The sequence below is a fragment of the Pristiophorus japonicus genome, chromosome 18 (genome assembly GCF_044704955.1).
Source record: "Pristiophorus japonicus isolate sPriJap1 chromosome 18, sPriJap1.hap1, whole genome shotgun sequence".
Taxonomy (NCBI): domain Eukaryota; kingdom Metazoa; phylum Chordata; class Chondrichthyes; family Pristiophoridae; genus Pristiophorus; species Pristiophorus japonicus.
This window is the reverse complement of record NC_091994.1, coordinates 4973493-4989047: the sequence shown is the minus strand read 5'-3', so window position 1 is coordinate 4989047 and position 15555 is coordinate 4973493. Positions and strand designations below refer to the sequence as shown.

At 52.2% G+C, this 15555-nt stretch overlaps 1 protein-coding gene and 1 long non-coding RNA gene across 2 annotated transcripts in view; one reads left to right on the top strand and one right to left on the bottom strand.

The window, feature by feature from the left end:
• Positions 1-4639, bottom strand: part of LOC139228515 (uncharacterized) — a 29982-nt gene extending 25343 nt beyond the window's left edge. Inside the window, exon 1 of the long non-coding RNA XR_011587576.1 lies at positions 3743-4639. This is a non-coding gene — a long non-coding RNA (uncharacterized lncRNA). The remainder of the gene's footprint in view (positions 1-3742) is intronic.
• The window catches only part of ell (elongation factor RNA polymerase II), a 149566-nt gene extending 134679 nt beyond the window's left edge, over positions 1-14887 (top strand). The window contains exons 8-12 of the mRNA XM_070859581.1: positions 4201-4705; positions 8024-8090; positions 9200-9371; positions 10574-10618; positions 11637-14887. Coding sequence (XP_070715682.1) covers positions 4201-4705; positions 8024-8090; positions 9200-9371; positions 10574-10618; positions 11637-11753 — 906 coding nt within the window. The 3' untranslated portion in view covers positions 11754-14887. The remainder of the gene's footprint in view (positions 1-4200; positions 4706-8023; positions 8091-9199; positions 9372-10573; positions 10619-11636) is intronic.
• Positions 14888-15555: the final 668 nt, after the last annotated feature.

Below are 15555 nucleotides of genomic sequence, written 5' to 3'. Positions count from 1 at the left end.
CTTCCCGCCCGATCCCCATATCCCTTGATTCCCCTCGTGCCCAAAAATTTATCGGGCAGAGAATTCCAAAGATTCACAACCCTCTGAGTGAAGAAATTGCTCCTCATCTCTTAAGTGGCCGACCCCTAGTTCGAGACTGTCTAGGCAGGAGAAACATCCTCTCAGCATCTACCCTGTTAAACCGTCTTACATTTCAATGAGATCGTGTCTCATTCTTCTAAACTCCAGAGAATACAGACCCATTTTACTCAATCTCTCCTCATAGGACAGCCCCTCCATCCCAGGAATCAATCTAGTGAACCTTTGTTGCATCCCCAACAAGGCAAGTATATCCTTCCTTTGGTAAGGAGACCAAAACTGCACAGTACTCCAGGTGTGGTCTCATCAAAACCCTATATAATTGCAGCAAGACATGCTTACTCTTGTACTCGAATCCCCTCGCTAACACATTTGCTTTCCTAATTGCTTGCTGTACCTGCACGTTAACTCTGATTTTAGCACAAGGACCCCCAAATCCCTCTGAATACCAACATTTATTAGTCGCTCACCTTTATATAAAAAAAAATTAAATTCTGCTTTTCTATTCTTCCTACCAAAGTGGATAATTTCACATTTCCCCACATTATACATCATCTGCCACCTTATTGCCCACTCACTTAACCTGTCTATATCCCTTTGCAGGCTCTTTGCGTCCTCCTTGCAGCTTACTTTCCCACCTAGCTTTGTATTGTCAGCAAACTTGGATATATTACACTTGATCCCTTCATCCAAATCATTGATACAGATTGTAAATAGCTGAGGCCCAAGCACCCCACTAGTTACAGCCTGCCAACCCAAAAATGATCCGTTTGTTCCTGTTTTCTGACCGTTAACCATGCTAGTATATTACCCCCAATCCCATGGGCACTAATCTTGTGTAAAAATCTCTTGCGTGGTATCTTATCGAATGCCCTTTATAAATCCAAATATACTACATCCACTGGTTCCCCTTTATTTACCCTGCTGGTTACATCCTCAAAAAACTGATCAATTTGTCAAAACACGATTTCCCTTGCACAAACCCACGATGACTTCCTAATCATATTATGATTTTCTAAGTACCCTGTTACCACTTCCTTAATAATGGGATTCCAGCATTTTCCCGAACTTAGGATATAGGCCATCTGGTCCAGGGGATTTGTCGGCTTTTAGTCCCATAAGTTTCTCAAATATTTTTTCTCTACTGATAATTACTTTAAATTCCTCACTCTCATTAGACCCTTGGTTCCCCACTATCTTTGGTTTGCTTTTTCTGTCTTCTACTGTGAAGACAGATACAAAATATTTGTTTAAGTCGCTGTCATTTCCTTGTTCCCCAATATAATTTCTCCTGTCTCAGCCTCAAAGGGACCAACACTTACTTTTGCTATTCTTTTTCTGTTTACATACTTGTAGAAGCTCTTACAATCTATTTGGACATTTCTTGCTAGTTTACTCGTATTCTATTTTCTCTCATCAATTTTGTGTTCACCCTTTGCTGGTTTCTAAAGCTCTCCCAATCCTCAGGCTTACTACTATCGCAGCATTATAAGCCGCTCTTAATCCAATGCTATCTTTAACTTCTTCACTTAGCCACGGATGGATCACTTTTCCCGTGGAGGTTTTATTTCTCAATTGTGGGGGTGGGGGGTGGGGTGGGGTGGGGTGGGGGAGAGGGGGGTGGGGGGAGGGGATAGAGAGAGGTGGGGGGAGGGGATAGAGAGAGGTGGGGGGAGGGGATAGAGAGAGGTGGGGGGAGGGGATGAAGAGAGACTGGGGAGAGAGAGTGTGCTGCTGCTATCCCAGGCCGAATGCCCCCCCCCCCCCCCGCGCCCGTGTCGTCTTCCCTTTATCTAAAACCTAACTCCGCTCCGCTAAAACAATGGCGTCTTCTCTGCGTCGACTCAAGTTCAGAACGGTGCTCTGTCGTTTTTGAAAAAATCCTAGTTGGCCAAACTCGCTTAAATGGCCAGAAATGGCGCAGCCGGCACCCCCAGTGACGCCAAAAAATTGGGAACTAAAAAAATCGGCTGTGAGTAGTTTAGGATGGCGCAGAAACTTTGGTGAAACTTGTAGATTTTAGTCTGCTCCAAAAAACCGGCGCAGAATGGTGGCGAATATTCAGCCCCTTATCTCCACCCAGTGATTCTACATCCTGATCTTCTGAGCCAAGATCCTTTCTCTCTAGTGTCCTAGTCATCCTTTATAAGGGAGTCGAGGGTTATGGGCAAGGTAGTGGTGTTGAGGCCAGGATCAGATCAGCCATGAGCAGGCTCGAGGGGCCAAATGGCCGACTCCTGCTCCTATTTCTTATGTTCTTATCAGGGCTACCTTCTCCTGTTCCATTCTGCCTGTCTTTACGAAACATCAAGAACCCTGGAATATTTAGTTGCCAACCTTGGTCACCTTGCAACCACAGCTAGTAGATCAAACCCATTTCTCTCTTTGTGCCACAAATTTATCTGTCTGGTTATGAATGCTTTGTGCCTTTTAATTTTAACTTTTTAACCATTATTTCCTGCTTTCATCTTATTTGCTGATGCACCATTACCGATAAACTGTCACTTCCTGTCACACTGCTTATCTTTACCCAAATTGCTACACTGCTCCATTGCCATGACTTCGCTTTAGAATTCTAAATTTCCCCGCACCTGATCCCTGTCTCTCACCCCCTTTTAGTTTCAAGCCCTTTCTACAGCACTAGTTATTCAATTCGCCAGGACACTGGTCCCAGCCTGATTTAAGTGGGGCCCGTACCAACGGAACAGCTCCCTCTTTCCTCAGTAATGGTGCCAGCGCCTCATGAATCAAAACCCCTTCCTACCACACCACGCAGTTAATGCTCTGATCAGCGTGTCCCTCTGCCAATTTGCGCGAGGCTCAGGTAGCAACCTTTGAGGTTCTGCGTTTTAATTCGGACCCAAGCTCCTCAAACTCCCTCAGCAGAACCTCATTCCTCGTTCTCCTTATGTCGTTGGTTCCTATGTGGACCACGACAACTGAATCCCGTCCCTCCCACTCCAAATTCTTCTGCAGCCGTGAGGAGATATCCTTAACCCTGGCATCGGGCAGGCAACGCACCTTTCGGAACTCCCAGTCGTGGCTGCAGAGAACAGTAACACCCGGCTATACTGTCCCCGACCACTACAACATTCTTTTTCACTATTTGGATGGCCCCCTGTACCACGGTGCCGTGGTCAGTTTGCTTATCCACTCTGCAGACTTTGCCCTCATCCACACAGGCAGCAAGAACCTTGTACCTGTTAGATAAGGGCAAAGGCCGAGGCTCCTCCAATACTGCACCTGGGGTCCCCTTACTTGCCTGAGTTGCAGTCACACCCACCTGTCCCTGACCATTAACCAGGCCTGCACCATTACCCAACCTAAGGGGTGTGACTGCTTCCTGGATCAAAGTGTTCAGATAACTCTTTTCCCCCCCCCCCCCTCCCTGATGTCCTGCGATGTTTGTTCTCCGGACTCTGATCTGAAGTTCCTTGAGATACAGGCACTTACTGCAGGCATGGTTGTCTGGGATTGTGATGCACTCCACAAACTCCCACATGCTGCAGTTATGGCACATCACCTGCCCTGCTATCCCGATATGACCTTGTTCTATTTACTTAATGAAAGTTTATGTATTTCATTAACTTAGCTTATAATCTAGTTTTTTTAACTAATTACTAGATCTAGTTTAAGTGCTAGGTCGATTAAATTAAATATTTACCTGTAACAGAAACCACTACAAATATTGGAGGCAAAAAGTAGCGAATCCTTCCCCCTCTGCTCCGAGTTCCCCCTCTGCTCCGAGTTCCCACTCTCCAAATTCCCAACTTTAACACTTTGTTTAGGGTGCACTCTGATTAAGGCCACTCTGCGTCAGCAGATAGTGAGAAAAAAATATTCTCGTCTTTAATCTTGCTCCGGGGCTTGTGGGTTTTATAACTGTGTCCTGGCGTGTTGTGTACTCACCGACCTAAGTTAAATATTCTACTTTCCTGTTCGCAAGTCTCTTCCCTTCAACGCACCTGCCTGCTCTGTGGCGACCTTGTTCCGTGCCCTGAAGGCAGCAGTTACACCAGCAAGGTCTGCAAAGAAATGTGGCATCAACAGCTTCTAATAAACTCTGATGGTTTGGGCTGTGTTTGTGCAGAAATAACTTGATGTGATGTGTCTCCTCTCCAGAAACGGCCGGTGCCCAATGATTTCATCGATCCGCTGGCCAATAAGAAGCCGAGAATATCTCTTTTGACCAGTCGGGTTCCTCCGACTTTGAATGGCAGGTTAAATCCCTCCAATGGGAAAGAGGCGGCAGCTCCCCCTGTCCAATCGGCTGCCCCCGATTCAGTTAGCTCCACTTCCACCTTGCCGATGCTGGTGGAGATTCAGCGACCGCACGACCTCCTCTCTGACGTCAGCAACGACTCGAGCCACAATGGCCGGGACTGTGAAGGCCAGGAGGCCCCGGAGCGGCCTGGCTGCCCGCCCCCCCCGCACTTGCCTCGTCCCAGCGTGCCAGGCGTCCCTTCATCCCACGTGAAGTCGAGGAAAAAATCTAAAAAACACAAAGACAAGGAGCGAGTGAGGGAGCGTAAGGGTGGTGAGGAAGGGTGTGGAGAGCGAGTGAGAGACTGCGATTTCCTTCAGCGCTGCAGGGAGCAGAAGAAAGACGTTCCACAGAAGGTTGCAGGTGAGTGTTGTGTCTGGGGCTCACCTCTCCCCACCTTCAAACCTTCCCTTCCCTCCCGGTCTGAGGGTCTTTCCCCCTCCCCGTCTGAGGAACTGCACCCCACCTTCAAACCTTCCCTTCCCTCCCGGTCTGAGGGTCTTTCCCCCTCCCCGTCTGAGGAACTGCACCCCACCTTCAAACCCTCCCTTCCGTCCCGGTCTGAGGGTCTTTCCCCCTCCCCGTCTGAGGAACTGCACCCCACCTTCAAACCCTCCCTTCCCTCCCGGTCTCAGGAATTCCCCCCTCCCCATCTGAGGAACTGCATCCCTCCTTCAAACCCCCCCTGCGCCGCCCCCCCCACCTCCCCGTCTCAGGGATTCCCCCATCCTAGTCTGAGAAACTGCTCCTCTCCTTCAAACCCTCCCTTCCCTCCCCATCTCAGGGAATCCCACCTCCCAGTCTGAGGAACTGTTCCCCTCCTTCAAACCCTCCCTTCCCTCCCTGTCTCAGGGATTCCCCCCTCCCAGTCTGAGAAACTGCTCCCCTCCTTCAAACCCTCCCTCCCCTCCCCGTCTCAGGGAATCCCCCCTCCCAGTCTGAGAAACTGCTCCCCTCCTTCAAACCCTCCCTCCCCTCCCCGTCTCAGGGAATCCCCCCTCCCAGTCTGAGAAACTGCTCCCCTCCTTCAAACCCTCCCTCCCCTCCCCGTCTCAGGGAATCTCCCCTCCCAGTCTGAGAAACTGCTCCCCTCCTTCAAACCCTCCCTTCCCTCCCGGTCTGAGGGTCTCCCCCTGCCCCTGCAATCAATGGCTGTTGGGTGTGACCAAGCCTAATTATGCTGCCTCGAGATTTATTGCAGGGAATATTTAGTTACAAAGATTTACATAATTGGAGGTGTTTAGTAATCTGTTGTGCTGATCAAGGATGTAGAGACAGTGAGCTGCCTCGGGGGCATTGCATACAAGTCCTGTTCCCATACATCTCAAGTTGCAGATACTGACAGATTTCGGCATTTTGATTTATGCACCTACGAGGCCCCAGCAACAAAAACAGCCCTTTCCAAACCTCCAGCCCTATAAAGTTCACATGGAACAAAGCAGTGTGTGAGCAATGAGTGTAAATACCTGCCTGAGACCCGGCCAACAGATGACTGTAGAGGGTCTGATTAAAATGTGTCGGCTCCCCTATCTCTGTTTTTAAGTTTTTGGGAAAAATCTAACGTTAAAAATTAAGCACAACTTCCCCCAAATGCTTCTGTTACCTTCAGTTCTGATCCTCACAGTCAGTTCCCCAGGCCACTGTGGTACGGGTCACACACACACTCACTCTCACTGGGGTACGGGTCCCACACACACTGACTCTCACTGCGGTACGGGTCCCACACACACTGACTCTCACTGGGGTACGGGTCCCACACACACACTGACTCTCACTGGGGTACGGGTCCCACACACACTGACTCTCACTGGGGTACGGGTCCCACACACTCTACTGGGGTATGGGTCCCACACACACTGACTCTCACTGGGGTACAGGTCCCACACACACTGACTCTCACTGGGGTACAGGTCCCACACACACTGACTCTCACTGGGGTACTGGTCCCACACACACTGACTCTCACTGGGGTACGGGTCCCACACGCACTGATTCTCACTGGGGTACGGGTCCCACACACACTGACTTTCACTGGGGTACGGGTCCCGCACACACTGACTCTCACTGGAGCACGGGTCCCACACACACTGACTCTCACTGGGGCACGGGTCCCACACACACTGACTCTCACTGGGGTACAGGTCCCACACACACACCGACTCTCACTGGGGCACGGGTCCCACACACACTGACTCTCACTGGGGTACGGGTCCCACACACACTGACTCTCACTGGGGTATGGGTCCCACACACACTGACTCTCACTGGGGTACGGGTCCCACACACACAAACTCTCACTGGGGTACGGGTCCCACACACACTGACTCTCACTGGGGTACGAGTCCCACACACACTGACTCTCACTGGGGTACGGGTCCCACACACACTGACTCTCACTGGGGTACGGGTCCCACACACACTGACTCTCACTGGGGTACAGTCCCACACACACTGACTCTCACTGGGGTACGGGTCCCACACACACTGACTCTCACTGGGGTACGAGTCCCACACACACTGACTCTCACTGGGGTACGGGTCCCACACACACTGACTCTCACTGGGGTACGGGTCCCACACACACTGACTCTCACTGGGGTACGGGTCCCACACACACCGACTCTCACTGGGGTACGGGTTCCTGTCGTTTACCCCTTCCTGCTTTTCTCCAGATCCCGGAAGACCAGCTCTGTATTGCCAGAATTTCTGCGTTTATCTCAGATTTTCAGCATTTTTTCTAGGAACAGTATTCTTGGATCCCATTGGGAATTTGTTGGAAGCACCAATGTTGCAGCGATTCCATGGTAAAGCCACCAGGGGGCTCTGCTCTGCTTCACTCCACAGTGCAGTGAGCCCTCACTGCGAGTGTCTGCGAGTATATCTGTGTGTGTGTGGCAATGGCAGTGGTACCGGCTTGCTGCTTCCGAGCTCCTGCTGCCAATTTCTCAGTGGCTCCTCTCGGTAACTCCGTAACTGGCAAACCTCTGGTGCAAAAGGATGCCCGAGATTTCAAATAAATACGCACAAGACAGGCTTCGTACCGATTGCGGCTTTACTGCTGCTGGTGCAGAGTGAGAGTGATGGAGGACCACCAGTTCAATAAGCTCTCACCCTGACAGCTGTTAGCACGTCTATCCCACGCACCGATAGTCTGGGTGGAGTGCTAGAGGCACAATGTACCAGCAGCGTACAGTTCCCCACACACAGCGCGCTGGTTCTGTGACTCTGCGTCATTGTGCCAACTGCACTAACACCTCCCCACTGCAGTCGTGATCTTCCCTTTCACACCAAATGTCACAAGTGCAGAATGGTTCGCAGCATCGGTTAAACAGCACTGAACAGGACAGCACAGGCGCACTCTCATCCGTACAGTGCTCGACAAAGCTGACAGTGACATCCGACTGTAACTTGGCATTTATATTGCAACAGGAACATCCTGAGCCTTTTACTGGGAGGGGCTGTTCAACACAGGGCAGGAGAGGTGGTGCGAAGGTGGGGGGGGGGCAAGAGAAATGGTTGCACATGAGGCAGGGGGTGGAAGAGGTTGAGAGGGGACTGAAGACCTGGTTAGTTGATTCCACCCCGGTTATTGGGGGGGGGGGAGGGAGAGGTTCCCGTCCCGGTTTGAGACATATTGGGATCTTCGTCCTTTGTTGTAACCACCAGTTTGTTTCCTTGTAGGGTTGAACGGGATGTGCAACAGCTCCAGTGTTCCAACATCCACCTCCGACGCACCTGATTATTTGCTGTAAGTACAAGTGGTGGAGGAGGTTCCCTGGTGCCCTGCGTGTTCCCCTTAGGGGAAGGCACTGGGTGTCCTCCAGCAGACGGCCATTCTTTGTGTGGCACCAAGCTATTCGACCATGATTGCTTCGTAGTCGACCCTGACCCTATCCACATGTTACGTCCACAGATGCAGCACGCTCCTGCACCTCACCAGCATCAGGAGTGGAATCCCTGGCTGATTCCTTTCTCTCCCTATTCTAAGGTCCCAACATTAGTCAGTTTGAAATCAGCTAATTTACTGGAGACTGCAAACTAAAACAGGATCTTCAGGATCAGCACCATCCAGGTTGGTCCTTTCCCTTCCTGTCCACGTGTCAGCCGGGGCTCAGTGGGCAGCACTCTCGCCTCTGATTCAGAAGGTTGAAGGTTCAAGTCCCACTCCAGAGACTTGAGCACAAAATCTAGGCGAACAGAGTGCAGTACTGAGGGAGCGCCGCACTGTCGGAGGGGCAGTACTGAGGGAGCGCCGCACTGTCGGAGGGGCAGTACTGAGGGAGCGCCGCACTGTCGGAGGGGCAGTACTGAGGGAGCGCCGCACTGTCGGAGGGGCAGTATTGAGGGAGCGCCGCACTGTCGGAGGGGCAGTATTGAGGGAGCGCCGCACTGTCGGAGGGGCAGTACTGAGGGAGCGCTGCACTGTCGGAGGGGCAGTATTGAGGGAGCGCCGCACTGTCGGAGGGGCAGTACTGAGGGAGCGCTGCACTGTCGGAGGGGCAGTATTGAGGGAGCGCCGCACTGTCGGAGGGGCAGTACTGAGGGAGCGCTGCACTGTCAGAGGGGCACTCTTTCGGATGAGATGTTAAGTGAAGTGCTATCTGCCAGTTCAGATGAATGTTAAAGATCCCATGGCACTATTAGAACATGAGTAGGGCGGTTCTACAATATTTCTCCTGCAACCAGCATCACTGAGAACAGATCGCCTGTCATTCATTCATTTATTTGATGAAGAGACTGCACTTCAGAAGCATTTCATTCTAAGTGCAGCACAGAGCGATGTGATAATAAGCAGTAGAAATCCCAGCTCTGTTTTTGGAGCCACCTATTAAGTGTGTGTTGTGATTTCTCCCGCAGTAAATATGCAGCAATTGCGTCTCAGGAGCAGAGGCAAGGTTACAAAAATGATTTCAACGCAGAGTACAGTGAGTACCGAGACCTGCACTCCAGGATAGAGGGCATCACCAGGCGGTTCACACAGCTGGATGCTGAGCTCAAGCAGCTCTCTCCCGGGTCTGCCGACTACAAGGTATGGGGAGCACCGGCTGCACTTCCAGTGACACTTGCACACTGCCCACCTCTCGCGCACAGGGCCGGTGCAGTGCCTGGAAAAAGGCAGTTACTGTACACTGGGGGGCTGAGGTGGTCCTATGCTGTGGTGTTGTCTATCTAACAGTCGAGCATTTGCTGCCCTTTGTTCTGGGTATGTGGGTGGTGCTGACTTGGCCGTGTTTATTGCCCATGAAGCTGCCCTGAGCTAACCGTGCAGTTTCTGTGCCTGGAGTTACGGTGACACAACCCCTTGCTGTTTCCAACATAGGCTGACTAAGACCGCTGGATAACGATTTTATGCCATCCCCTCCCCCTCTCCATTTCCTTTCCTCTCTGGTCCGATCTTTTTTTTAAAAAAGTGTATTTGTGGAATGTGGGCATCGCTGGCAAGGCTGGCATTTATTGCCCATCCCTAATTGCCCTCGAGTAGGTGGTGGGGAGCCGCCTCTTGTACAATTGAGCGGCTCGCGAGGTCATCCCAGGGCAGTGAAGAGTTAACCACATCGCTGTGGGTCTGGAGTCACATATCGGCCAGATCGGGTAAGGGCGGCAGATTTCCTTCCCTAAAGGACATTAGTGAACCAGATGTGTTTTTACGACAACCTGGTAGTTTCATGATGCTAGCTTTTTTTATTCCAGATTTATTGAATGAACTGAATTTAAATTCCCCAGCTGCCGTGGTGGGATTTGAACTTGTGTCTCCGGATCATTAGTCCAGGCCCCTGGATTCCTGGTCCAGTAACAGCCACTGTGCTACCGTTCACCCAGTAGAAATGGTCCCTCCCCTGAGATCAGCGAGCTCAGCGCAGACCTGCCATTGAACCTGTGAGGCTCTGGGTGTTTGTACCGCTGCAGAGAGACGCTTGTTTGCTCGCTGTTGGGGGGTGTGGGGGCTTTCCCTGCCCTCCGCTCTGCCTCCTAGTGGTTCAGTCAAGCAATGTTGGAGGATTTTTTTGAGAGGGGGCTGGGTGGGAAGGTGCGTTATACATAACCTGACCAAGCACCCCCCGTAGCTAGGGCGAGTGGTTTACACTGTGAGCGAGCAAGGCAGATTCTGCGACTATGGATTTCCTCATCGTTTGCTTCAGATTGTTTCCCTATAAAGTCTGCGAAACTGTTACCACGCTTTTCTGTTGAAACTATGTCCAAAACCTTTACCCATGTGTCTTGTTCCCACAGACCACCCACGATCAGATCTTACAGGAATATCGGAAAATTAAGAAGGTAAGAGTTTGAGCAGAAATGGACGATGAATTTGTTGCAGTTTTTCCCAGTGTTCCCATCACCACAGCAGTGGCGGGAAGCAATTAGCTTCCCAGCCCAGAACAGGTAACTGGAGGTGGGTTGTAGGACACAGACAGCTGGCAGTGTCAGGGGGTAATGCTGAGGTGTGAGAAATTACACATGCAAGGAAGACCTCATGCAGCGTGACGGATTCCAGTAGATTATCAACAGTCTGTTAGGAATTTGGGGTAGTAAGTGGCAGTTGAGCCTCACCCCACCCCTCTCTTTCCTTCTCTCCCACCCCCCACCACTATGTTGTCCCGCTCTACCACATTACAACAGTGACTACACTTCAAAAGTACTTCATTGGCTGTAAAGCGCTTTGAGACGTCCGGTGGTCGTGAAAGGCGCTATATAAATGCAAGTCTTTCTTTCTCCCCATAGCCCTGTAACAATCCCAAACTTATCCCACTCTCGTTCCCTTCACCCATCCCCCACCCTCAATAGCCCTGTATCAATCCCAAACTAAACCCACTGCCCCGCTCTCTCCCCATAGCCTTGTATCAATCCCAAGCTAAACCCACTGCCCCGCTCTCTCCCCTTAGCCCTGTATCAATCCCAAGCTAAACCCACTGCCCCGCTCTCTCCCCTTAGCCCTGTATCAATCCCAAGCTAAACCCACTGCCCCGCTCTCTCCCCTTAGCCCTGTATCAATCCCAAGCTAAACCCACTGCCCCGCTCTCTCCCCTTAGCCCTGTATCAATCCCCAAACTAATCCCACTGCCCCGCTCTCTCCCCATAGCCCTGTATCAATCCCCAAACTAAACCCACTGCCCTGCTCTCTCCCCATAGCCCTGTATCCCACACTAATCCCACTGCCCCGCTCTCTCCCCATAGCCCTGTATCAATCCCACTGTAATGGTTTTGTGAACTGCTGCCACTGTTGTATATGGAAGCTGGCAAGTGAGTGTGTGGTGCTGGGGTTTGAACGTAACGTGTCCGTTTTCTTTTTGTGCAGACGAATCCCAACTACAGCCAGGAGAAATACCGCTGTGAATATCTGCACAACAAACTGGCTCACATTAAGAAACTGATAGCAGAGTACGACCAGAAGCAGCTGCAATCCTGGCATTAGCACGGCTCCTTTACCAGCGAGAGAGAGATGAGAGAGCGATGGCAAGCAATTGCATCCAATTGTGTTTCCAGCTTCTCCTGTGTGTGTGCTTCACAAGAGGAGGAAACTGCACCGACTGAGACCAGCGCTAACTTTAATAATTAGAGAAAATTGTGGGGGTGGGAGGGGGACCCCTGTCAGTAAGTGTCTAGTGAGGAGACATTAGTGTTCTAAAGGACAAAGACTTTAAAAAAAAATGGAAGCTCTACCCAGGACTTGCTGTTGATTGTGTCCCCCTGACTCTTCAAACTCACTGTTCAGTGTGTCTCCTCCCACTTCCCCAGCTCTTCAAACTTGCTCTTCATTATGTGTCCCCACCTGACTCTTCAAACTCTTCCTCCTGGGAGTAATATTTCTGCTGCTGTTGCCTTTGTTTGCTGCCTTCACTGTGCAAGGTATGGTCCAAGTATTACGTGTAAACTGTGTCGCCCAAGGAGACTGGTTGTTGGGGTTGGCACCTGTTTGGTTAAGCGCTGTCTGCCCTGGTTGTTTGGCGTTAAGTGCCCCTTTCCTCGTAAAGTATTTAAAGTGTCTGTGCAGGAGCTGCAATGGTTGCAGTAACTGGGGGTCCAGGGCTGGTCACTGAGCTGGCTCACTGGGGCCAGGTACAAGCTGCAGGGCCACCTCACGCCTGGGACCCAGCCGGGCTAGCGTGACCCACCCTGCACCTGTTCATGACCCATGCTGCATCCGCTCTTCAGGGTCTGCCTGCTGACTGTCTTACAACCTGAAGCTCAGAGTCCGCCCACTAATCCCAAACCTCACTGGAGAAGGGCTGTCTGAACTCACTCAGACCATCACTGCAACTGGGCGTCTCAATGAAATGATGTCTTCTCCCGACAGGCCGGGTAAAGAGATGATCCAATATCAGTATTCAACACTGTGACCCCCATCCACTCACCAGGCCTTGTCGGAATCCGTGGGATCACGATTCAGTGATTGTATTTTTTTTTGTAATGAATCAATATTTGAGAGATAGGGGGAATGGGACCCAGGCTCTGTGAAGACGTGTCTCAGACTGCCCTGGGTGCAGCGTATCGGACACCTCATCACTGCCTGTGTGGCTCCCTCTGCCAATGATTCCCGCAAGGGCTCCGATATGCCTCGGTGCGAGATCTTGTTTTCCATCCGCTGCCAAGGCTCTGGCAGATGGAGACAGCTGGTTATGTCGCTAACCTTTGTCAAAGGTACTCTTGCCTTCCTCCTTCCTTCAAGCCCAGATGTTGAAGTGTAACCTCACTGTTCACCTGTTCTGGACAGCTAAGGGCTGCTGATCCCACATCTCCATTGTTGTGCAATGCTGATTAGTGAAGTGTGGCTCCTGCCCCATTAAACGGATTCCTGGCATCAAAGCTGCCATCTGATCCTAATTTGCACTTGCGATGCAACTAGCCTTCCACGCACTTCGTGTAGAGGCTCCATCGATTTTAGTGGCCCTGGGTTGAGATGAGAAAGAGCAGCATCTTAACTTGAACAGCCTGAGGAAGGACAGTGGTATTTTTAACCCATTATCATCATCATCGGCAGTTCCTCGGAATTGAGCAAGACTTGTATCCACTCTTAACATGAGTCCAATACGAGAACCACAGTCTCTACCACAGGTGGGACAGATAGTCGTTGAGGGAAGGGGTGGGCCATTACCACGCACACTGAAATAAAACAGGTGTAGTTTAGTCAGGTTAAAACATAAGGAGTACTGTGCAAGGTCCCAATAGAGTCAAGTGTTAAATCTTCATCAGTCCTTTCAGTTCGGTCTTTTTATATCTAAACTAGTCCAGGTCTGTATAATGGACTAAAAGGGCAATTTAAAATCTGCTTTATATACTACACAGCACCTTAACCTGGTAGCAGAGACAGAGTAACAACATTTCATTCGACAATTTCAAATTTGAAAATCCGAATTGTCCAGTCAGATTCATTCTCCCATTCGATCCTTCCAATGTCGGCTGTCCTGGGATTTATGCATCTCTCCTCACTAAGTCCCGTGTCGCACACTGGTACCGGGCGTTACTGGTTTTTATTTGATGGTGAGCAGGAGTTCCTGTGTAACACAGATACCACCAGGGCAATGAAGTGTGCCAATCCTATCCTTTACTCTGGAGACTCCCTGGTACCCGAGGGCCACACTCTGTGTAATGTTCAGTATTAACTGGAGCTCACCAGGCAGCCTGGCATCATTCACTTCCATTCGACGCACTGATTTGCTGTGGGGGTGAAACATTGCCAGATTTGATCGATGTGTTTCGGAAATGGAGAGTTCAGGCAGTTCCCTGTTATAACCCAAGAAGCAGATGTCAGCTGGATCCTAGTCTCCAGTCTGCACTCTTCTAGTTTTTTAACTCATTGTTTCCATCTTTCCCGACTCTGGCTGAGCAGTAGTTCCGCAGGCTCCCACTGCATTCACTGCCCCGCCCGAGTGACTGTTACTCATTTTGAGCCTAGCCTGTGGGAGACCTGGTGTAACCATTGGTGCGGAGAGAGACTCTGAGCAGGGTAAGGGCTGTTATATGCAAACTTAGTGACCTGTCCCAGGGAACCCAATGCTGTCTTGCACAATTCTTTCTGTACTTTAATTTATAAGTAAAGTTTCTTTGAAGTGTGAGCTGTTGCTTGTTTTGCCAGCGCAGTGGGTCATGGGTCGAGGATTTGCTCCATCTCTGGGAGGAGTAGACGGAAAAGATTTGGGGTTTTCATTTTCGCTTCACTTCTGAATGAGGTGTCAGTGAATGTCATCTCTTTCCCCGTTAAACAGCAATGTTGACAAAGGGTCAGGTCCTGCACGTTAACGCACTATACGGGATCATATATCCAACATGTGTCCGGGTCTGGGCCCAGCCCTGCAGGCACCAGTCGCAATCCCACAGCCACACACTCTCCCCCCGGGGCCTCCGCTCCCCCCTAGCCCCCGGGGGCTCCGCACTTCCCTCTCCCTCTTCCCCCCCCCCCCCCCCTCACCCTGGGGCCTCCGTGCTCCACCCCCCGGGCCTCCGCACTTCCCTCTCCCCCTCCCCCCGGAGCCTCCGCTCCCCCCTAGCCCCCGGGGCCTCTGCACTTCCCTCTCCCTCCCCCACCCCCCCCCCTCGCCCTGGGGCCTCTGTGCTCCGCGCCCCCCCCCCCCCCCCCCCCCGGGCCTCCGCACTTCCCTCTCCCCGGGGCCTCCGCACTCCACTCCCTCCCCTCTCCCTGGGGCCTCCTCCGCACTTCCCTCCCCTCTCCCTGGGGCCTCCTCCGCACTCCCCTCCCCTCTCCCTGGGACCTCCGCACTCCCCTCCCCTCTCCCCGGGGCCTCCTCCACACTCCCCTCCCTTCCCCCCCAGGGCCTCAGCACTCCACTCCCTCCTCCCTCCCCTCCCCCTGGGACCTTCGTACTCCCCTCCCCTCTCCCCCTCCCTGGGGCCTCCTCCGCACTCCCCTCCCCTCTCCCCCGGGGCCTCTGCATTCCCTCCTCCGGGGGTCTCTGCACTCTCCCTCCCTCCCCCGGGGCTTCCTCCGTACTCTCCCTCCCACTCACCCCGGTCCTCCGCACTCCCCTCCCCTCCCCCCGAGGCTTCCATACTCCCCTCCCATTCCCCGGGGCCTCCTCCGTACTCCCCTCCCACTCTCCGGGGCCTCCGCACTCCCCTCCCCTCCCCCCCGGGCCTCCGCACTCCTCGCCCCGGGGGCACCCCCCCGAGGCTTCCCTCCCTCCCACCCCCCCCAGTCCTCCGCACTCCGCTCCCACCCCTTCCAAGACCTCCACTAAATTTTGAATTAACAGGGAACC